General features: G+C 44.2%; 1 protein-coding gene across 47 annotated transcripts in view; it reads left to right on the forward strand.

Moving 5' to 3' along the window:
• Positions 1-24,006, forward strand: part of ank3b (ankyrin 3b) — a 145,375-nt gene that overhangs the window by 48,847 nt on the left and 72,522 nt on the right. For 3 of the 47 annotated variants that reach the window (XM_029120209.2, XM_029120233.2, XM_034292952.1), the window contains exon 1: positions 18,874-19,186. The exons of the other annotated variants lie outside the window; for them this stretch is intronic. In XM_029120209.2, the coding sequence (XP_028976042.2) occupies positions 19,106-19,186 (81 nt within the window). In that variant the 5' untranslated portion in view covers positions 18,874-19,105. Of the gene's footprint in view, positions 1-18,873; positions 19,187-24,006 lie in introns of those variants that run through there. 47 annotated transcript variants of the gene reach the window in all.

Below are 24,006 nucleotides of genomic sequence, written 5' to 3' on the forward strand. Positions count from 1 at the left end.
GCTGATTTATATTATAGACCTAGAGCTCTGTTGCCCGGAACACTGAAGCTCTCTGCTAGAGCATGTTGCTTTATAATGGAATACTGAGCTTGCTGCTGCAGCCCCCTGGGTAATTAATGAGACACAAATGTGTCTCGCAGGAGAATCGGGTGGGGGGCTGATCCGGGGGGGTGCTGCTGGAGGTTCCACATGGAATACGTTTTCTTATTTATTTATTTTTTTGTTTTACACCCTCATTTTTCGTGTGTTCGTTCTCCAGCAGTTGTGTTACATACTCTTCATTCCTGTCATAGTGGTAGATGAAATGTGTTGAGATCGGATCGTAGGGCTAGTTGGGATGTTTTTTCTCAGTCTGAGCAGTGTTTCCCTACTGCTTTTTCTCTGCACGCGTTCAGTGTCTTTCTGTCACTCTGCAGTGGATCAGTTGTCTGGTGGACAGTAGAACAGAGATTGTGGCTGCTGGAAATGGGACATACACACGTCCTTTCATGGAATGTTCCGCTGCGCCCCGTCCCTAATGTGATTGTCCGTCAGAGATGGTCATGATAACATAGAATAAAGTTATTAGCCACAGTATTCAGCAGTATTTCGTCTCTACGTCACATGGTCTGTCGTTTCTGCTCTTCTGTCACTGCTGCTTTGTGTCCTTCATGATGATCTGCTTGAGAGGCTCTCCTGTGGGAAAAGGGGAGAATAGGAGTAGCCAGGGGCACACTCCCCTCTGCTGCCTTACCCCTCTCCCTCCTTATGCCCCCCCATCCTCTCCCTCTCTCATAAGCCATGTTCATCCTGCTACACATTTACGTCTGTCAGCCAAAACCGTGACAAATGGAAATATACTTTATTAATAAAGATTTCTTCCCAGTTCCCAAGCACTATGTGCCGTGCCACATGTCAAATTTGTTTCATAGTAATATATCTGTCCCAAGACAGACAGACAATGAAAGGGAACGACAGAGAGAAAGGGACAGACAGACCGAGAGAGGCCACCATCAGCAGATCTGGCTTTTTCCCAATGCCCAAACATTTTGATGGAATCTGAGCTGTACTTCCTGACCACCTGGCAAGTGTATCAACTTAGAGACACAGATTTCCCTCAGATCCTACAGACCCTAAAATAATTAGAAATCCAAAGGATTTTTTTTTCTTGCTTTCATCTTGTGAAGAAAAAGCAAGAAAAAAAAGTTTTGTGACATGATTGTACTTTTAGTCACTGTTGCATGTTCACACCCCTAGGACGTCTGTGGATCCCAATTTAGCCCGTATCCCCTATGCACCTATTAGTGCCCTGTGAGGTTACATTCTGCTAATGAATCTCTTCCATAGAGGGTGGCTTCCATAGACTGGTTAGTGGTTCAATAAATGCATCCGCTTTGGGACACACTCATGACTTGAATGAAACAATTCATGGTCCACTTTTAATTAATAAAATGAACATGAACTTCAAATTTAAATACATCCATTTGTTTAACAACAAATTACTGTAATTAACAATATTTCTTTTTGTATATGAGTCAAGTCTTAGATATAAACATCCAAGATGTCATGCTAACAGGAAGTAGTATACCATCTGTAATTTGAGACATTGTGCTGGCAAGAAACAGCGAGAAGGGAGGAAATAAGGTTTATGTGTTACTGCTAAGTGATCGAGGTGCATCCTCCAGTCTCATCATGATCAAGGACTAATGCAGCTGATTGTATTGATTGTAGGCCACTTTGCAGAATCATGGAGCCGACTGTGTATTGGTTTAGAACAGAGTGCATTGGGCTGACTGTTCAATGTGCGGACTGTTTGACAGCTAGTGCTAGTCATTAGCCCAATGAGTGGTAATGGACCGATGAACAGGACAGAAGTACAGTGGATATAAAAAGTCTACACAACCCTGTTAAAATGGCAGGTTCTTTTGATTTGAATTTTTCCACATTTAATGTTACCTATAACGTGAACAATTCAATTGAAAAACAAACTGAAATCTTCAAGGGGGGAAAAAATTATAATAAAAAACTCACAATAACCTGGTTGCATAAGTGTACACACCCATAACCGAATATTTTTATTACAGCACTCAGTCTTTTTGGAGTCTATTAGCATGGCACATCTTGACATGGCAATATTTGCCCACTCTTCTTTGCAAAAGCACTCCAAATCTGTTAGATTCAGATCACTCCACAGATGTTCAACTGGATTCAGGTCTGGGCTCTGGCTGGGCCATTCCAAAAAGTTAATCTTCTTCTGGTGAAGCCATGCTTTTGTGGATTTAGATTTGTGTTTTGGGTCATTGTCATGCTGAAAGGTGAACTTCCTCTTCATGTTCAGCTTTCTAACGGACGCCTGAAGGTTTTGTGCCAAAATTGCCTGGTATTTGGAACTGTTCATTATTCCCTCCAACCTGACTAAGGCCTTGGTTCCAGCTGAAGATAAACAGCCCCAAAGCATGATGCTTCAACCACCATGCTTCACTGTGGGTATGGTTTTCTTTGGGTGATGTGCAGTGTTGTTTTTGCGCCATACATACCTTTTGGAATTATGTCCAAAAAGTTCATCATTGGTTTCATCAGACCACAACAAATTTTCCCATATGCTTTTGGGGGACATGTTTATTTGTTTTTGCAAATTTCAGCCGGGCTTGGATGTTTTTCTTTGTAAGAAAAAGCTTCCGTCTTGCCACCTTACCCCATAGCCCATTCATATGAAGAATACGGGAGATTGTTGTCACATGTAGCACACAGCCAGTACTTGCCAGAAATTCCTGCAGTTCCTTTAATGTTGCTGTAGGCCTCTTGGAAGCCTCCCTGACCAGTTTTCTTCTCGTCTTTTCATCAATTTTGGAGGGACGTCCAGTTCTTGGTAATGTCTCTGTTGTGCCATATTTTCTCCACTTGATGATGACTGTCTTCACTCTGTTCCATGGTATATCTAATGCTTTGGAAATTCTTTTGTAACCTTCTCCTGACTGATATCTTTCAACAATGAGATCCCTCTGATGCTTTGGAAGCTCTCTGCGGACCATGGCTTTTGCTCTGAGATGCAACTAAGAAAATTTTTAACTTTTTATATCCTCTGTAAATCTAATGGAACATGGGAAACTAATGGAATACAAATTTTTTGTTTGAACCCTGCAAGCAGTGCTGTGGTATGGCAGGTCAGGACTTGACTCATTTTCTCAGAGTAAAACTCCAACAGCAGTGGGGTGGTGCTGTAGTAGTGACTGTTGTCTTATACAAGGGAGAAAGTCCCCTTTTCCATGTATAATTCACCATAACATCTGCAAAGGCAAATGTATGATGGTGCAGTATTTCGCTATTGTTACTTTCTCTTTGAGGTAGCAAAGAGGTCGTAGTGTGTGTAATGTGTTTGTAGTGTTTGTAAAAGCTGTGTATCAGATGTCCTACTCTAAGCCAAGCAGAGTCCAGACAATAAATCCATACTACACTCTAACGCTGTGGTGTCTGGTGGCTGGGAGGATTTGGGTGGGGGGGGGGCTGGTCAGTGGGGGTTGGGGAGAATTGTAGAGGGCTAGGGAGAAGTGCAGAGGTGGAGCATTAGGGAGGGGAGAGGTGTGTTAGGACTGAGTGTGGGAGAGGTACGGAGGGGAGTGCTGAGGAGGGCTGTGGAGGGGAGCGCTAAGGAGGGGAGAGCTGAGGAGGGCTCGGGAGGGGAGAGCCGAGGAGGGCTGGGGAGGGCTTGGGACAGGAGAGTTGGATGAGGGGAAAGTAGCAGGCAGAGCCAGAAATGTGTCTCCCCCCGGGGCTGTTCACTGCTTATGGGACTGCATCCACTGCGCTGCCTTCATTACAGGTCTTAAGGATCTGTGATGGATCTTCAGATGTCACACCTGTCTTTCTTTCCACTCTCTCTCTCTCTCTTTATCTGTTCTTCAATTTCATTTACATTGAATTGAATATAATTTCAATGTAAAGGACTTTATTGCTGTGGTTAAGATTCGTAGAAAAGTGGAAAATGGGAAAGCTGCAATTATTTTCCTCTCCTCTCTTGTTCCCCTCCTCCCCTCTGTCTACTCCACCACCTCCTCTTACTCTGTAACTCCCCTCCCCGAGGGAGCTGGTGTCTCTGATCCCCGCACGGCGAGGGGTATTCACATTGCGAGGAGAGCATTTCATCCGTCGAACAAATTATAATAATCAATCATCTGGTATAAACTAAGGTCACCGGTTGGAACGGTTGTTTATTTTAATTTGTAATCATCCCATTAGCCTCCAAAAGGATGTGTTATAACATGGCCCTCCGGCAGCAAAGTCATCCAGTCACAGAACGTCTACTATGAACCATAAAATGTATCTGTTATATATCTCGAGGGGAACCGCGGTGTGTGTTACTGTATGTGCTAGAACCTCCCTGACTTTGTGTGTGACTCTCTCACTCACAGAGAGCATGGCAGAACAGCAGCGTCACAAGGCCATACGCCCCTCCCCACTTACTGCAGTACTACATACCACTTCCTTTAAATACAGGAAATACACACACCAGCATACATAGACACACCAGCTGCTTTTAGACATACATCGGACACATCAACCTAAACACATTTTATTAGGCCTGTTTTCGGAAGCCGTGCCTCCATTTCAATGCCATTGTCTGATAGTTTTGACTGACGAGTCACTGTTGATTTATGGGCAGCATGTGTTCAACATGGTGAATGAACTAGGTACTGAAGCCACTGTAGGTGAAACTAGGGAAGAGCTTTCTCCTGATTGATGTTTTGTGAAAAGTTTGCTAGGCGTGAGATATGTATCTCAAACGAATATTTCAGTGTTGTGCTATGTTTGGATTTCAGCTAGAAACAGTGGGGTCCTGGCAATAATTCAGAGCTCTGTGATAAGCCAGAGTTCTTGGTCCAATGGATGGCTTTCATAACAAACTCACACAACAGATACAAATTTGCCATACGGTCCTGTATAATGAAAAGGAAACAACAACAACAAAATAGAGGATTATAAATTATTTAAGAAATGTTATAGTAAACATTTAGCTGTAGAAGGTATGTCTGGGGACACATTCCCCTATAGAAACCATATGGAGGATAGGAGTATAGTCATATGAGAAAAATAAACCAAAATACCCCATCTTAACCGCCTTCTCTTCTAGCACCCTCTTTTCTCTCCCCTCCATTCTCTTGCTGTCTCTCTTTCCTTTTTCTGTCTCTCTGCTACCATCAAAGCCATGTATTCATTGGAGATTAACTTCCTTTCTTCTCTCCTATTGGGGGGAGATGAATCATACCACATACCACTCAGTAAATATACATATATGATAACAACAATGTAGCAATACAGAGGAGGAGAGAGGAGGAAAGAGAGATAAGAGAGGAGAGGAGAGAAGGGGCGGGGTTGGGGCAGAGAAGAGCCCAGACCTCACTGCTCCTGCATAATGTCCCACCATGCAGTGGAAACAAGGCTCTGTGATTGGTGCAGGGCCTGGTGGTTAGGGGAGGGGACAGAGGTATTCTACGCCTACGCACCGCAACACAACACGGTCCACAAAGCGAGAGGAGAGAGAGGCATAAGAAGAGAGGAAATGAGAGAGAGGGGATGGATGGATGGAGGGATGGAGAGGTGGAGAGAGACGGAGTGAGGAGTATGAGGTAAACAAAAGTGCTGATATTTGGGAGGAAACTGGGTGTGAAGCCTTTTATGCTACTGCCTGGTTCCCTGAAGGCCATCTATTTTCTCTTTACTGCATCAACATACAGAGAGAAAAATGAACTAACTAGGACAGCTTCCACATTTGCATAGTTCAGTAGGATTACACTGTAGCACTCTGAGAGTCCTAGCACACCATCACTACTAGAACAGGGTATTACTCAGGCTACTAGAACCCTGTATCACTGAGGTTATGTATCCCTCACCGCTTTTCTTTCTTCTCTTTTCTTTTCTTCTCTTTTCTTTTCTTCTCTTGTTATTCTCCACATGTAGAGGACATGTTCAAGGTTAGCAGCAGGGAGGGGCCCTACTTTAGTCTGAACACACAAACACTTTCACACACACACAAACACTTTCACACACACACAAACACACATCTGTTTCCCTAACCCCTAACCTAACCTTACCATAAACTTAACCTCAATAACGTAACCTTTATGCCTAAAGTTTACATAACCCTAACTCCTAAACATAACCTATAATGCCTGAACTTAGTCGTAATAATTTCTTAAACTGAAGCCTGATGACTCTTTTTGACAAAGTGGACTGGCCTAATGTCCTCACTTCACCTAATTTCCCAAGTTTAACTATCTCATACACAGTGACATATTTCTTGTTGTCCAGACTGAGTATTATCCAAGATAGTTTGCCATGAAACCTTGTGTGGCTCCCCACAAGGATAAAAGGTATTTAGCTTAGCGTCAAATTTTGGCCAGACACGTACAATGGGTTAAAGGTTAGCATTAGGGGTTATTGGTTAGGTTTAGTTCCTGGATTGTGAGACAGACGGACAGCCTCACCCTGGGGTGCAAGACATTCATAAAGACCTGAGATGTGGGACAAAGTTGGCCCTATTTACATTTTGTCTCTCTATCCTCTCTGTTTGATATGAATTATTTTTCGACTGAAATCCATGTCTTCAACACTGAGCCAATTAAATGGTTGAAGTGGATGAGTCTTGATGTCGTGGTGTCTTTTTTAACAGGTCCTCCTGGATGAGTCTTGATGTCTTGTACTAACAGTACCAGGTGGACTCAAAGCATGGTGAACTAATTTTTTATCCTGTTGTAATGTGAATATTTGAATATCTTGTTGATTTGGCTGTTGAAGATCATGTACTCCCATCCCACATAGCCAGAAGAAAGACGACAGGTATCATTGGGGTTTGAGCAACTAACTGGTGTGTGACTCGGTTGAGCTGGGGGGGGTATTGTGCTGTAAAGAAGTTGATTGCTGGAATTGGGGTGGAATAGATTCATGAGAAATCTGTCCGTGTGTTCTAATCTGACTCAGCTATGAATTCTCACAGTGTAATGTTATCACAGTAGGAGAAACAGAATCAGAAACCTGCTGGAACTTACCTGGACAGACTGTTCGTTCAGTGTGGTTTCACTTTTTCACTGTGATTCTAAGTTAAATTGTGCTTAGTGTTTGGTGCCTAGAACTTCCATTCAGGGCAAACATTGGTTTTGTCAGGGGTTAGGGTTAGGGTTAGGGTCGGGTCTTTGGGGTGATGGATAATGATCAGTGAGAAGGGGCCAAATGGATAGTCTCTTGGCTGCTCTGTTTGTCTTGTGGAAAGCCAACAGCAGTATCAAATCCTGTTATTTATGTAGCTTACATTTATGTTACTTAAATTAGAGGGTTAGTACGTTCCAGTCTTGATGATTATTGTTCTAAATTCATATTAATTAATATTATTTATACCTGGTGAGTCAAAAACACCACCCATCCCACACACAACACTACACAATGCTACTGTCACACAACACTAGACAACACCACCCTTACACAACACATACCAAACAACATCACTCCCACACACTGCACACCACCCCCAAACACCAATCCCACCTAACACACAACATATCTCCCATCCCACACACAACATCACCCCCATAGAAGAAGTAGAACATAAAGGTCTGGGGTAAAATATTTTTAGTGGATGGACTTGGGTACAAGATCTGTGGTGTAGAAGGACCGGAGTAAAATACTTGGGATAGAAGGACTGGGGTTAAAGATTTGGGATAGAAGGACTGGAGTAAAAGATTTGGGATAGAAGGACTAAAGGGTAAAAGATCTGGGATAGAAGGACTGGGGTAAAAGATCTGGGGTAAAAGATCTGGAGTAAAGGACTCAGGTGAAAGATCTGAGATAGAAGGACAGGGTTATTTTTGGTTCTGGACCAAAAAAGCTTTAACTTATTCATGATTCCTAATGGAATACTATCAGATCCTGTTAGTGCTCTGCCAACAGATGGTGGGTTAAAGGTCATCTCTCTGTCTGTGACTGTCATTTGCATCACAGTTTTTTATTCAACTCAGACACATGATTTGCTCATTTCCTGTTAGCGTTCTCTATGGAGGGGCTGTTTGTCATTTCACTTTGTCTCTCAATCTCTAGCAGAGGGACATCAGATCCCACTGGCCAATACAGAGATCACAGAGCTGCCAGCCAATAATGTGAGGTTGCTTTTTCTGCTGGCATGATACTGCTGATGCTGCGTTAAGAGGATTATAGTACAATACAGTTCTATACTGTAATGTCAGCCTGACTCATCCAGTACTATACTGTAATGTCAGCCTGATTCATCCAGTACTATACTGTAACATCAGACTCATTCATCCAGTACTATACTGTAATGTCAGCCTGACTCATCCAGTACTATACTGTAACATCAGACTCATTCATCCAGTACTATACTGTAATGTCAGCCTGATTCATCCAGTTCTATACTGTAACATCAGACTCATTCATCCAGTACTATACTGTAATGTCAGCCTGATTCATCCAGTACTATACTGTAATGTCAGCCTGACTCATCCAATACTATACTGTAACATCAGACTCATTCATCCAGTACTATACTGTAACATCAGACTCATTCATCCAGTACTATACTGTAACATCAGACTCATTCATCCAGTACTATACTGTAACATCAGACTCATTCATCCACACAGGTTACTGTACAGGACAATCTTATCTGCTGATGGGAAACCTTCACAATAAAATAATGTACTGTCGGTTAACAGATTGGGTTATTCTATAATGCAGTGATGTGCGTGTGTGTCATAAAAGCAGTGCCATACTAAAGGATAGCCACTAGGATCTGATGCTCTGTTATCATAGATGGACTGTATAACACTCTTCATCTATGATAAAAGAGCTATGCTATGCAGCTATTTGAAGGTGTTTTGTAGAATGGCGTTGTTAGGCTAAAGGATGACCAATAGGTTCTGATAATAAGGGTTAGTCCTGAGAGTCTGATGGTTGGCTTAGGGCTAACTACAAGTGTTTGATGCTATGCTAAAGGCTAGCGACAAGGTTCTAATGCTATGCTAAAGGCTAGGAGAATTGGTCTAATGCTTTGCTAAGGGATTTTCACTTAGGTCTGAGAGGACTCCTATGTAATCTTGGCAAAAATAGGGATCACAAATTGAAAATGCAAGGGTGCCAATAATTGTGGCACAAGTTTTTGGATAAAATAATAATATTTTGATGATTATTTCTTTCCTTTAAACAATTTTCAGGCTAGATTCATATGATATTTTATGTTTAAGATCAATCTTATAAATCAGAATCACATCTTTTTTTCTTCCTATTTACCTAAGGTTCCAATAATTCTGGAAGGTATCGTATATTATTATATATACACCCAGAAAATGTTACAAGAAATGTTCTTTGCTTTACTCATGTTCTGAAATTCTCAGTGGCCCAATGTAAAATAACCACATATCAACATAGTTACACTGTACTTCCTGAAGTCATTACAGTATGCAAATTGAATAATTCCAGTCATTTAGTAAACATTATGATGGGGTTTCAATGTAATATGGAGTGCATTGCAGTGAATGTCAGTGTTCTTAACCATCAACAACATTTGGGTCCAACTGTAATATGATATAACATTTCGTTATAAACCAAGGGATCCCTTCCGTCTTTGCAGGTGTATGTTTTTATTTCCAGTGAGGTTGGTCATGACAGAAATAAATCCAATGAAACTTTGTATAAAACCTATTTCTTACTTTAAAGGGAATTTCAAAGGGCTTCATAGCAGACGGTGGGTTAGGCTGTGATAAACAGAGTTACCAGTCGGATTGGAGTCACATCTTTCTTATTATAGTCAGGGTCATGTTGCTATGGCAACATAGTTCTTCTGAGTAGATCAGAGGCTCTGGGATCTTCTGTGCCCTGCTGAACCCTCTCATCTCTGAAGCCCCACACTCAGCACCCACCTTTCTAATTAAATAACAGAAAATACAAATAATAAACCCTTTTCCAGCTAACTAAATATAATGTGTTCATGTGACAGTGTTACAATTCTGTTCTTTTTTTTCCTCTGGAACCCCCCCCCCCCCCCCCCCCCCACCCTCCCCGCAATCTTGTGACATTTAATTTGGGGTTGAATCTTAAATTGAGACATGCGTCCTCTGGTAGGTTTACATCATTTCAGTGGCTGCTCTGATCTTCATGGTGATGGTTTTCAGTGAGTATGTATGGCCTTTCCACATTTTCCAGTTAATGCCAGTACCATAGGCTGAATCTCCCCATGCGTATATTGCATTTGGGTTAGTGTAATGGCAGTCTTTGTACCAAAATGCTCCGTAGAAAATCCGGGCACAGTTGCCGCCATTAAGGTCCTGGTCTTTATCCAACGTTGTAAATTTCTGATCATTGTGATAAGACAGAGCATCTCCTGAGAACAAGGAAGGAAGAACAATTACCAGAAAACGTGGACACAATGTAACCTAATAGTAAGCTATATTCTTTTACAATTTAAGTTCATTCTTGTACAGTTCTTGTCACCCACCTGCTCCTCCATCTTTGAAATCGCCTAATGTTAGTTTGTAACCTTCAGCCTCTGGTCCAACAGAGAATGAGGAGTACTGGGCAAAGACCTTCTTCCCCTCAAAGTCCTCCATGTCCACTCTCAACACATACTTCCTAGTCTTGGTCAGGAGATGCATCGTCTCCAGTCCTAGAGAACAGTACCACCATAGAAAGACTCTGTATTGTCTGAATACAATGAGACACTGCCTTCAATGAACCCGGACCAACGGGTTAAAGTCATTTGTGAAACAAGGTTCTAAGAAGAGAACATTCTGTAGGTTAGTATTTAAACCGGTTCTTACCCAGCCAGTACTCTCCAGCTGCACTTCCAAAACCCCTCTTGTACTCATCCCACTTCCTGTAGAAGTTTACTGATCCATCCTGTCTTTTCTGAATCACCTGGTTTAGAGACAGGGACATTATTAAATTGATGAAATTATTTTAATGGTACATTTTACATGCAAAATCCTTATGTGTAAAAAAAAACATCAGAACAAAATAAACCATGTGTACCTTTGGGTATCAGGGTCCATAAATTAGTATTGATAACCACAGTAAACCACAGTAATTGCTTCTATGTTCTAAAAGACTGGCAAATATATTATATATACTGACCGTCCACTTTGCATTGCTATAAATGGACATGTCACAGAACACCTGGACAGGTGAGGTGGGTCCAGCAGGGTAGATGGTGTAGACCCCGTTCTGTCCAAAACCTGACTTGTAGATGTCATTACAGTCCACTGGATTCAGGGAGGACTGTACCACCATGGGGACCAGTAAAACCACCAGCAACCTGAACTGCACCACAGGGTAGATGGATCTGTTAGCAGTTGATATGTAAATCCTGTATAGTGTCTGTTCATTAGAGAGACAAGTCACTTATTCACAATAGCATCTCATTGTTGGTTGCTGAACATTCTCTTAAAGATGTGATTTAATACGTACCATCGTTTTGGGAATAGATCTCTGTTGGCTTTTCAAGGGAACTTCTAAATACAATTTTTAATTGATTTCCTGTAAGAAAAGGAGAATATATTGAACAATTTAATATATATTTAACAATTAACAATTTACTGATATCACTAAAAGCTGATGGTTCAATTCTTATAGTCACAAATTCAGCTTCACTTTGTCGATTTCCCATTTTAATCTGTAAACAAGCAAGACTTGTTAAATGACAACATTTCCTCTGACTTAACTGATTGGTGAATGTTACAATGGGCATACCATTAGTATCATCATGTGTAATACCATCTCAATACAGGATACTCCCATGCTCTAATATAACTACAAAACAACATCATGTTTAATTTACTCTTATGACCTCGTTCTATTATAACTACAAAACAACATCATGTTTAATTTACTCTTATGACCTTGTTCTAATATAACTACAAAACAACATCATGTTTAATTTACTCTTATGACCTTGTGCTATTATAACTAAGAAACAACGTTGTGTTTAATTTACTCTTATGACCTCGTTCTATTATAACTACAAAATAACATCATGTTCATTTGTTGTTATGACCTTGTTCTACTATCACTACATTGCAACATCATGGTAAGTTACGGTTATTATCTAATTTTACTGTAACTACATGAAAACATTAGGTTAATTTCCTGTTATGACCTTATTCTCAGTTTCTCTGTCATTTTCTTCTTAAATGCTTTGTTATTGAGTTTGGGCTGGTAAGCATGTCACGGTAAGTTCTACGCCTGTTGTATTTTGCACGTGACACATTTTATTTAATACAAATCATTCAATTGAATATCGTTGAACTAAATTGAACAAAATGAACTAAATTGATCTATTTACAATACAGATGAATACATGTAGTAATGTGTAAATGCATTAATTTAATTAGCTTGTTTTGGCTGATTTCATGGAGTATTATGCAGGACTTTTTAAACTGATCAACTTCTGAGCAGCATGAGTGGGGAGACAAGATTATGCAGTGCAACCTAGTGGTTTCTCAGGCTGGAGCAAGCTCTAAGCAAAGAGTAGACTGACTGAAGCTAGCAACTTAAAAGACTTAAAATGTAAGAAGGACATTAGCTGAGCTGATGAGATTGAGAGGATCCTCTCATTCAGTGTAATTTTACATCCAAATTATCTTTCATATTCTAGCTCTAAAAAGGTAAAGAAGTTTGGTGCTCCGAAGGATTGGACGGAATATACTGTATTAGCACAGGATTGGGAGGGATATAATATATTACCTTAGTATTGGGTGAGATATACAGTATTACCTTAGTATTGGGTGAGATGTAATGTATTACCTTAGTATTGGGTGAGATATACAGTATTACCTTAGTATTGGGTGAGATATAATGTATTACCTTAGTATTGGGTGAGATATACAGTATTACCTTAGTATTGGGTGAGATATAATGTATTACCTTAATTTTGGGTGAGATATACATTATTACCTTAGTATTGGGTGAGATATAATGTATTACCTTAGTATTGGGTGAGATATAATGTTTTACCTTAGTATTGGGTGAGATATACATTATTACAGGAATGCACTCAAAACAAACCTGCAAAAAATACTGTTAAGTGTTTACCACCAGAATGCTAACTTAGTAAAACTACAGAATATATTTTATTTGGACAATGTTGACTAATAACTGTAGCAAATGCAAACAAAATTAAGGTAACTGCAAAAACAGGCAATTTAGCTCAGAAAGTTAAAACAATAAAGGTAGTTTAGCTTCCAGCTGTTACAAGCGAAAGAATGAAAAAGGCATTTGAGTGAAAGACATAAAAAAATAACATAAGGAACAGCAGCATGTAGCTTACTGTGCACTGACTGTATTGAGCGAGCAGAGAAGAGCAGCACAATTAGATGGTAGATAGAGACAAAAGTACATTGGTATCACAATCAGTGGCTCCTGAACAGAGAACTTATCCAAATACCCTGGAAGACATATATACAGTATACCTGCTAAACTCGGCATTGTGTGCAACACTGTAAAGAATGCACATAATCTCCCCTCCATATTGTTTTGTTTTAAATTATTTGGTGTCAATGTATTCATGAAAGAGAAAAGCAGGTTCTTTAGAATAGTGAGAGACATGCATGACACTTACATGAATGAGAGACGTTTTCAGCAGATGTTTGTCCTGACTCAGATGAGCATGTATTTTATATATTTCCCCAGTCCCCAACCCCTTTTTTATAGAAAGCAATAAGTTGTTGCCAGACTTAATACATCCTGGTCCACACCTCTTTTGTAAAGATTATTTGATTATTACTAAATAGCTTTTTTGGAACTCATGAATACAGTCAGGTTTAGGCCTTCAGGTTTAGGCGTTGTCACAGTTTGTCTTCGTGGTGTGTATGCAAAAAAGAACAAGATCAAGAACATCCAGCGCGGGCACCCAGCAATGCTCCTCCGGGCCGTACCCCTCCCACTCCCCCCCAGCGCCTCGAGTCGAGGATGGAACGGACAGAGTACGCCGGGCCCCCCTCGATGTCCAGAGGGGGCGGAGGGACCTCCCGTACCTAAGATCGCTGGATGGGACCAGCCACCACCGGCCTGAGGAGAGACACATGGAACGAGGCATTAATCCTGTAATCAGGGGGAAGTTGTAACTTATAGGTTACCTCGTTCATTCTCCCCAGGACTTTGAACGGCCCCACAAACCGCGGGCCCAGCTTCCGGCAGGGCAGGTGGAGAGGGAGGTTCCGGGTCGAGAGCCAGACCCGGTCACCCACCGCGTAGACGCTACGCCGGCGGTCGGCAGCGGACTTCTGGCGAGCCCCAGCGCGCCGGATGTGCCGATGAGCTACGGACCAGGTGTCCTCGGCGCACCGGAACCAGTCGTCCACCGCCGGAGCCCCGGTCTCGGGCTGGCTCTGCCAGGGTGCCAAGACTGGCTGGTACCCCAGGACACACTGAAAGGGGGTCAAGGAAGTGGAGGAGTGGCGGAGCGAATTCTGGGCATATTCTGCCCAGGGTAGGAACTCCGACCACTCCTCCGGCCGGTCTTGGCAATAGGACCGCAGGAACCTCCCCAGGTCTTAGTTCACACGCTCCACCTGACCATTAGCTTTGGGGTGGAACCCGGAGGTGAGGCTGACCGAGACTCCCAATCGGCCCATAAAGGCCTTCCAGACCCGAGACGTGAACTGGGGGCCCCGGTCAGAAACAATGTCCTCCAGCACCCCGTAGTGCCGGAAGACATGGGTGAATAGAGCCTCCGCGGTCTGCAGAGCCGTCGGGAGACCGGGGAGGGGAAGGAAGCGGCAGGCCTTTGAAAACCGATCCACAACAACCAGGATCGTGGTGTTGCCTAGTGAGGGGGGTAGATTGGTTAAAAAAATCAATGGACAGGTGAGACCATGGTCGTTGTGGAGCAGGCAAAGGATGTATCTTACCCGCGGGAAGGTGTCTAGGTGCCTTACACTGGGCGCACAACGAACAGGAGGACACGTACACTCACATCCTTGGCCAGGCCACCAGTACTTGTCGGTAAGGCAGCGCACAGTACGGTCTATGCCCGGGTGACACGTGGAAGGGGACATGTGGGCCCAGTAAATGAGACGGTCACGAACATCCAGCAGGACGTACTGACGATCCACGGGACACCCAGGAGGCCCAGGATCGCCGCGCAACGCCCGCTGAATGTCCACATCCACGTCCCACAGAACCGGCGCAACAATGCACGAGGTGGGAAGAATCTGTGTCTCATCTACCTGCCTTACACCTGTGTTGCATAACCGAGACAGTGCGTCTGCCTTGGCGTTTTTCGTACCCGGCACGTATGACAGCGTGTAATCAAACTGGGCAAAAAACAACGCCCAGTCTCCTCGTCGCCTGGATATACTCCAGGTTTCGGTGGTTGGTCCAGACTACAAACGGGTGTCTCGCTCCTTCGAGCCAATGTCTGCAAACAATCAAGGCGCTAAACACAGCCAACAGCTCCCTATCACCGACGCCATAGTTGTGCTCTTCCTCACTGAGCCTCCACAAGTAAAAAGCGCAGGGGCGACGCTTAAGAGGGGTACCTGATAGTTGGGACAACACAGCACCTATCCCTACCTCTGAGGCATCCACCTCCACTATGAACGGCAGTGACGGGTCGGGGTGAGCCAAAACCGGGGCAGAGGTGAACATTCTCTTAAGGGTGCGAATTGCCACGTCTGCCTTGGCCGTCCAGGTGATCTGGCTCGGCCCACCCTTCAATAAGGAAGTGATAGGAGCTGTTACCCTGCGGAAGCCCCGTATAAACCTACGGTAGAAATTGGCAAACCCAATAAATCGCTGTAACGCCTTAACCGTGGTAGGAATGGGCCAATTATGCACGGCTGACACACGATCGACCTCCATTTCCACCCCATCGGCGGAAATCCGAAACCCGAGGAAGGAGACGGCTCGCTGGAAGAACGCGCACTTCTCTGCTTTAGCGTACAGGCCATGCTCCAACAGCCACTTCAGCACCCTGCGAATGAGAGACACATGCTCAGCACGCGTAGCGGAATACACAAGGATGTCGTCGATGTAAACCACAACTCCGCGCCCCAGCATGTCCCTAAATACATCGTTCACAAAGGACTGAAACACTGCCGGAGCATTCATCAACCCATACGGCATCACCAGGTATTCGTAGTGACCCGTGGTGGTGCTGAAGGCCGTCCACCACTCGTCTCCCTCTCGGATTCTCACCAAGTTGTACGCGCTCCTGAGGTCCAGTTTCGTGAAGAAGCGCGCCCCATGCATTGACTCAATGTACTGGGAAATAAGGGGGATGGGATATGAATAACGGACCGTCAGTTTATTCAGCGCCCTGTAGTCAATGCATGGACGCAAACCCCCATCCTTCTTCTTCACGAAAAAGAAACTAGAGGAGGCGGGCAAGGTGGAACGGCAGATCTGCCCCTGCCGCAGGGATTCGGCCACGTAGGTCTCCATCGCTGCCGTTTCAGCCTGCGACAGGGGATACACATGACAATAAGGCGGCACAGTGTCTCCCTTTAAAGACCAGCGCTAAATCAGCATATTCCGGGGGAATGCGCACTGCAGAGACATTGTTTGGACTTTCCACCGAGGTCGCACCAACGGAAACACCTAGACACCTCTCCTGACACCCCTGAGACCACCCTGTCAACACTCTCTGCGACCAGGAAATAGTCGGGTTGTGTTCCGACAACCACGGAAGACCCAGCACCACAGGGAAAGCATGTGAGTGAATAATATGTAATTAAATCTGTTCAGTGTGGGCGTGCTGTAGAGTCATTGTGATGGGCACCGTGACGTTCTCAACGAGACCAGTACCTAGTGGTTCACTGTCTAAGCCCGTAATGGACCTAGGTTGAGACAACGGCACCAGCGGAATGCGCAGTCTCTGTGCGTAACCGCTGTCCATAAAATTCCCAGCTGCGTCTGAGTCTACGAGCGCCTTACACTGGGAGTTAGCAGGAAAATCAGGGAAGGCCACCAAAAGTGTCATGTGCTTCGCAGAGAGACCTGCCAGTGTGTGTGGTCTACTCACCTGACTCAGTGTAGGGGTGTCAGGCTTCCTCCGCTCGGCCCTTTCCCGTTGGAAACAGTAGGAGTCAGAGTGTCCCTTCCTCCCACAGAAGGAACACTCCGTAGACCGCACCGTCTCCCTTCGTGCGGCACCTCCCACTTCCATGGGTTCAGGCCTGACGACAGGGTGTGCCGGAGGGGGCTGATCATTCCCGGTGCGTCTGCGGGTGACTAGCAGGTTGTCTAGCCGTATCGCCATGTTGACGAGCTGGTCAAATGTCAACATGGCGTCCCGGCATGCCAGCTCCCTACAGATGTCAGGCTGTAAGTGGCATGGGAAATGATCAATAAGTGCCCTCTCGTTCCAACCCGACCCCACCTCCAGGGTCCTGAACTCCAGGGTGAAGGCCTGCACGCTCCTCGTCCCCTGCCTGAGGTGCACGAGACGCCCGGAAGAGGCCGACGAACGCCTCGTAATGGGCCAACTCCGGCCCGTTAGTGGACCAAACGGAGTTGGCCCAGTCCAACGCCTTGCCCCTCAGGCAGGAGACAAGGGCAGAGACCCTCTCCCTATCCCCCGGGTGAGGGCTGAGGGAGGCGAAATAGAGCTCCAACTGGAGCAAGAACCCAGAGCACTGGGCTGCGTCCCCACCAAATCCCTGGGGAAGGCTCAATTGTATGGTCCTCCTCAGCGACGGTGGAGACGATGGCAGGGGCACAGCCGGATTGCAGGTTGGTGGTTGCTGCTCAGGTGGCAGCCTCGCCTCCAACCGCCGCATAGCCGGGACCATCTCTGTCACGGCCTCCCCCAGGGACGCGATCATGGTCCCATGTTGGTGGAGCAGGTCGCTCCCCGCTGTCTCCATTCGGTCGGTGTGGTATTCTGTCACAGTTTGTCTTTGTGGTGTGTATGCAAAAAAGGAGACGAATGCAGGGAGGCAGTCAAAGTATATGTATTGCTTTCCTCTAAGAAAAAGGAGGTAGCACTCAAATAGCGCACAAGCGCATAACAATTGCGGACAGCAAATCCAGAACAAACTGAACATAGAACAATACCACACAAAGACACCCAGAAACAAGGGAACTAATATAGGCAACCTAATGAGGGAATGGACACCAGGTGCGTGCAATAACAAGACATGACAGTGCCGTGGGAGGAGGAGCGGCGTGGCTAGAAGGCCGGCGATGACGTGCGCCGAATACCACGTCGGGAGGGGTGGCGCGCGTCCTCGTTCCAGGCGTTGAGGTTTAAGCCCTTTGATTGTTGTGCTATTAATGTGATTGTTGTGTTAGTAATGTGACTGCTGTGTTAGTAATGTGACTGCTGTGTTAGTAATGTGACTGCTGTGTTAGTAATGTGACTGCTGTGTTAGTAATGTGACTGCTGTGTTAGTAATGTGACTGCTGTGTTAGTAATGTTACGTTTTTGACCCTTTTTTATCAGTCAGCGGTTCGGGTAGGAGAATGCTGTCTCATGGTGTCTGTCAGTGGGATTAATTTTCGGTCCAGATCAGAACCGTCCAGCCCAGTCCAGCACCACACAGCCCTGCCCTGCAGGGGAGTGTAGCGAAGACCAAGCCAAGCGGCCAGACCACGCGGCTAATACCTGGTGAAATACACCCAAATCCCCCCTAAGCTGGGTTCAACTCCCTGGCATGGCTGACTTACTGTACTGGCTGGTTGCTGAGCCGTAGAGAAAATATCTGATAAGCAGTGTCACATTAAAACTTGCGCAGGACAGATTCCAGACAGGGTTACAGTGACAGAAAGGGAGGCCACGGCAGGGTCTGTCTAAAGCGCACCGATACTACGTTGCTATTTTGGTCGCCATGCGTATCATGATTACACACTGCCCAGGGTGACTAGTGCTGACAAGTATGGTAAGTGAGGCAGAGATCCTCCGCTCAGCGATGTGCAGGCTCGGTCTACAGAGACAGCTGGTTGAAGGCTAGCGGCCAGGGCGCCAGTGATTTTGGCCGGGAGACGTGAGGCTAGGTTGTGTCAGACTAGGACCAGCTTTAGCACGCTAGCTATCTCCTCTGCCGTGTCAGAGGAATAACTTGGCACCGTACTCTTGATTTGCCGCGTTTCTTGGCACTGACACGATGGCTCTCTGTCTGGCCCAATCTCTATGCTGCTAATTGTCGACCTGGGTTTCACTCTCGACTTCTGGAAAATGGCAGTGGAGGAGGGAGCAGAGTTCCTAGAGCCAGTAAGTGTTCATTTATAATCACTTTAGACCTCGTAGTTGTCCGCATTGCTGCTTGCTATTTTTTTTTACAAGGGCCTGTGAGGTGGGTCAGTGGCTGGTGTTGTGGTGGGAATGTGGATCCTGCTAAGACGGGCCAGTCGCAGCGTAATGGATGTCTCGTTGTTCGTGGGACAGGACAGAGGAGAAGCATTCTGCAGCACTTTGACGCATTGTGTGACTGGAGCTTAGACCTCCACTGACACGCAGACAACTCTCAGAGATGAAGGGAAAGGCTGGTGTGTGGTAGTTTGTTGATAAGGGTGTGCTGTATGTTAATGTGTTAAGAAGGAGAAGGGTGATGTGTTTCAGTGTGTAAAGGGAAAAGGTGCTGTATGTTAGTGATATGCATTCACTCCTATGTTGAAAATTTTAGGTGCACAGGAATACATTTAGTAGCACAATTAAATTGCTGAGGTAAACTTAATCACAACAGTTATGGACAATAACAGAGATCTGAAAACCTATCATGCATACATTTTGATTGTTTATCTTCTGCTTAGAAATGTAACTGGTTTTCTGCAGTGGTGCTCACCAACAGCACAGTTCTGAATTGTTATTGCAGGATGTTTGAAGGTGGCTAAAGTATGTAGAAAATCTATTATGATTCTCGTGCAAAAAAAACCTTGTTATAAAAGTAATTTTTAACAAGCATGTGGAGACTTTTTGCCTGCCCTGTGTCATGTGAAGACACAGTTTCTTTGTTCTCCTAAAAGTGTGGTGCTAATTCACACATAATAAATACCATAAATCCTGTGCATATATAATTTTTTGTTGCATATCTGAGTGAAATTTTCTTTGTAGGTTAGTGGGTTCATAAGGGGAAAACAAAGTTTTACTAAAGATGACTAGATTACATTTTAGTCATTTAGTAGACATTCCTTTCAGGGTGACTTACAGTTAGTAGGCATGATCAATAACAGGAGTGTTTATTGGAGGCACTTGACCTTGGCCACTGTTGCTGCTGTCATTGCTGCTGTCATGTGGTGACAGAGAGAAACTGAGACTATGAGGAAATGCGGGACATTTGGGCATAGTGAAGCAATGGGGGATGTGGAGACGTGGGGACATGTAGGGACGTGGACGTTGGATCATGTATGCAATATATGTACGGCAGGGAATGTGGAGACATGTAGGTAATCTGGGGACAGTGTGCATTGGCACACTATGGGCACATACAGCTCTGGAAAAAATTACGAGACCACTGCACCTTTTACCTTCCTTTCCAAAAAAGTCAAAAAGGAAGGTTTTGCGTGAGGAACCGAAGGGTTAAAATTAAGAGACCACTGTAAATTGAACTTTTCAAATTTTGGACAGTGTGGAATGTGGACAACAGGGACACGGTTATGTAGGGACTTCAGGACTGTTAGGTATGTGTGGACATTGTGGAATGTGGACAGTGGGGACACGGTTATGTAGGGACTTAAGGACTGTTAGGTATGTGTGGACAATGTGGACAGTGGACAGTGGGGACACGGTTATGTAGGGTCTTAAGGACTGTTAGGTATGTGTGGACAGTGTGGAATGTGGACAGTGGGGACACGGTTATGTAGGGACTTAAGGACTGTTAGGTATGTGTGGACAGTGTGGAATGTGGACAGTGGGGACACGGTTATGTAGGGACTTCAGGACTGTTAGGTATGTGTGGACAGTGTGGAATGTGGACAGTGGGGACACGGTTATGTAGGGACTTCAGGACTGTTAGGTATGTGTGGACAATGTGGACTGTGGGGACGTGGTAATGTAGGGACTTCAGGACTGTAAGGTATGTGTGGACAATGTGGAATATGGACAGTGGGGACGTGGTTATGTAGGGTCTTCAGGACTGTAAGGTATGTGTGGACAATGTGGAATATGGACAGTGGGGACGTGGTAATGTAGGGTCTTCAGGACTGTAAGGTATGTGTGGTTAGTGGGGAACTTGGGGACAGTCGAATAATGTGAAGACAATTGTAAAGTCTGTAAAAAGTTAACATAAGACAAGATAAATGCCAGAAATAAACCAGGTACAGTACAGCTGGCTTGTCAGATGATATATAGACATTGTAGAGATAGCGAGGGGTGTCTTTAATAATTGCCACTTCCACCATGTGTTCCTCCTGGTAAGATGGCTGCCAAATTACTCCATTCTTATGTACAGGGGCCCCATAAAAACAGCCTATTCACTGTTCTTATATCAATGAGTGTATATCAAACGATACTTATTCCCTATCAAACGAGTGATGTTGTGTGAACTCAGATCCTTATTTACATTTGTCATATCCGCCTTATGCTCTTCCAGGTTATTTATTCTAATAACAACTGCTGAATAAAATGCAGCTGTATGTGTGTGTGTGTATGTGTATGTGTGTGTTTGTATTTGTCTATATTTTACTATGCTTACAAGAATGTTAAACCAAGGAAAATTGGACTATGTGTGAACCCTGGTATTTTGTCTTTCCCTAGAGTATTGCAGATACCCTGACTCATCACATCCAACGAGCAGGATAGCTGGCATCCTAGTGTACTGACTCTCTGAACGTTTTTAATGAGCAGACACATTTGTTTCCTCTTTGAAAGCAGCACCTCTGACATCTTGCACAGGGCAAATTACATTGCTTTTATAGCTTCTTAAAGGCATTTGATTAAGCTAGGCTAGGCATATGGTCATTGTGGGATGATGTTGTCTAAACATTTATTAATAATTTCTGGCATTATAGTGTATGGCAGGCTGCAAGTAAGAATTCTGTTGTGTAGTTTTCCTTGTGTTGTTTGCCTCACAATGCATATGACCATTACAACGTGAAACTGTTAAACAGAAACTAAAGGCAAATCATGACTTGTGAGGACATGCCTGTACTCTGTTATGTTTGTATTGCCTTTTTAGTCATGGGGTTAACATTAGGGTTATGGGTTAGAAAGGATAGAATGTTTTATAGAAATCAATTGTGATCCCAAAAAAGAATAGAAACTCTATTCCCATGTACCTTCTTACTCAAAACCTCTGGACCCTCAAACTCTAACCCTCTGGACCCTCTAACTATAACCATTTGGACCCTCTAAATTTAACCGTTTGGACTGTCTAACTCTAACCCTCTGGACCCTCTAACTCTAACCCCTGGACCCTCTAACTGGAAACCTCTGGACCGTCTAACTCTAACCCTCTGGACCCTCTAACTCTAACCCTCTGGACCCTCTAACTCTAACCCTCTGGACCCTCTATCTAACCCTCAGGACCCTCTAACTCAAACCCTCTGGACCTTCTAACTGTAACCCTCTGGACCCTCTAACTGAAACCCTCTGGACCCTCTAACTGTAACCCTCTGGACCCTCTTCAGAAAAGAGGGTCCTTCAGAAAGAGCTTTGGTTTTCCTTCAGAAAGAGCTTTGGTTTTCCTTCAGAAAGAGCTTTGGCCAAAGCTCTTCTGAACTCTATCACATTGAGTAAAATAACTGAAACCCGAAAGATGTCTTTTCAACGTCACTTGCTCAAAGGAAACCATAGGTGCCATTAAAAATGCATCCACTTGCTATTATGGACTTCATGTTAGGTAAAGATATGATTAATGATTTTTGACATAGGCTAACTATTGACCCTATGCCAATCCAGGACATTGGCCAAACAAACAGGAGGTCAACATGTTCAGCTCTGTTCACCCTAGGGTAAACCAACAGGATGTTGGTTTAGCTCCACTGATGCGTAATTAGAGCCAGTGTAAATAACCTGCATATCCTGGTAGAAAGAGGAGAAGGCGCTGAAACCATCACTTCTTGTTTGATTCAGTTTTAGATTATTTATTAGCTTTTTTAGTGATCACTTAAATTTTGCTAGCGTTATCTTCTATTAACCTGAAAGTAACTATTCCATTGTGTAATTTCCAATGTGATTTTGCCATGCCATAAATATGACCATTCATGTGAAACTGTTACACAGAAACTAAAGGGAAATCTTGTTTTGTGAGGACATTTTGCCAGTCCTCATTTATATAAATAGCTTTTTTAGGCTTGGAGTTAGGTTAGGGTATGATGTGGTTGTAGTAGTTAAAGTTAGGATTAGGTTAGGGTTATGGATTGAAAATCCCCGGAGGCATATACAATCTACTCACACTTAGCTCTGACAGACATACCCCATCAGACATGCCAGAGGTAAACACACATTACCAAAAACCAGAAACAATTAAAAACAATGCATAGTAGGGGATTTTCACACTAGGCCAAACCAGGAGGATGTCAGATCAACTCTATCCTCCTGGAGCCAATCCAGTAGGATGTTAGATTAGCTGCATTCACCTTAGGCCGAACCAGGATTTAATTAGGTCAGCTCTATTCTCCTTAGACCAAACCATCAAGATGTTAGTTCAGCTGTTTTCTCTTTAGGCCAAACCAGAAGGACATAAGATCAGATCTATTCTAAAGCCAAACCAGCAGGACATTAGATCAGCTCTTTTTACGCTAGGCTAAACCTGTAGGGATTTGAGGCAGCTCTATACACCTAATGCCAAACTAGCAGGACGTCAATCCATTCAGCTCTATTCACCACACCACCTGGTGTTGAGGAGTCCACAGTAAAACATCATGTAACAGTAAAGCATCATGTAACATTAAAACATCATACTTTTAGGAACAGTCGGGAATTGCTTTTTCACCCGGTAGCACAGTTTGCTGTGGCTCATTTGATTATTCTTTCAAATGTAGCTGTGTGAGGATGCCGTTGGGTGCTAATTATTCTGGCCAGTAAGGAATGTGTCCCTGGCGCTGTTCTGGGAGACAGAGTGACTGGTGGCCTGGTGTTGGAGCTAGATAATA

This window comes from Esox lucius, chromosome 6 (genome assembly GCF_011004845.1).
Source record: "Esox lucius isolate fEsoLuc1 chromosome 6, fEsoLuc1.pri, whole genome shotgun sequence".
NCBI lineage: Eukaryota > Metazoa > Chordata > Actinopteri > Esociformes > Esocidae > Esox > Esox lucius.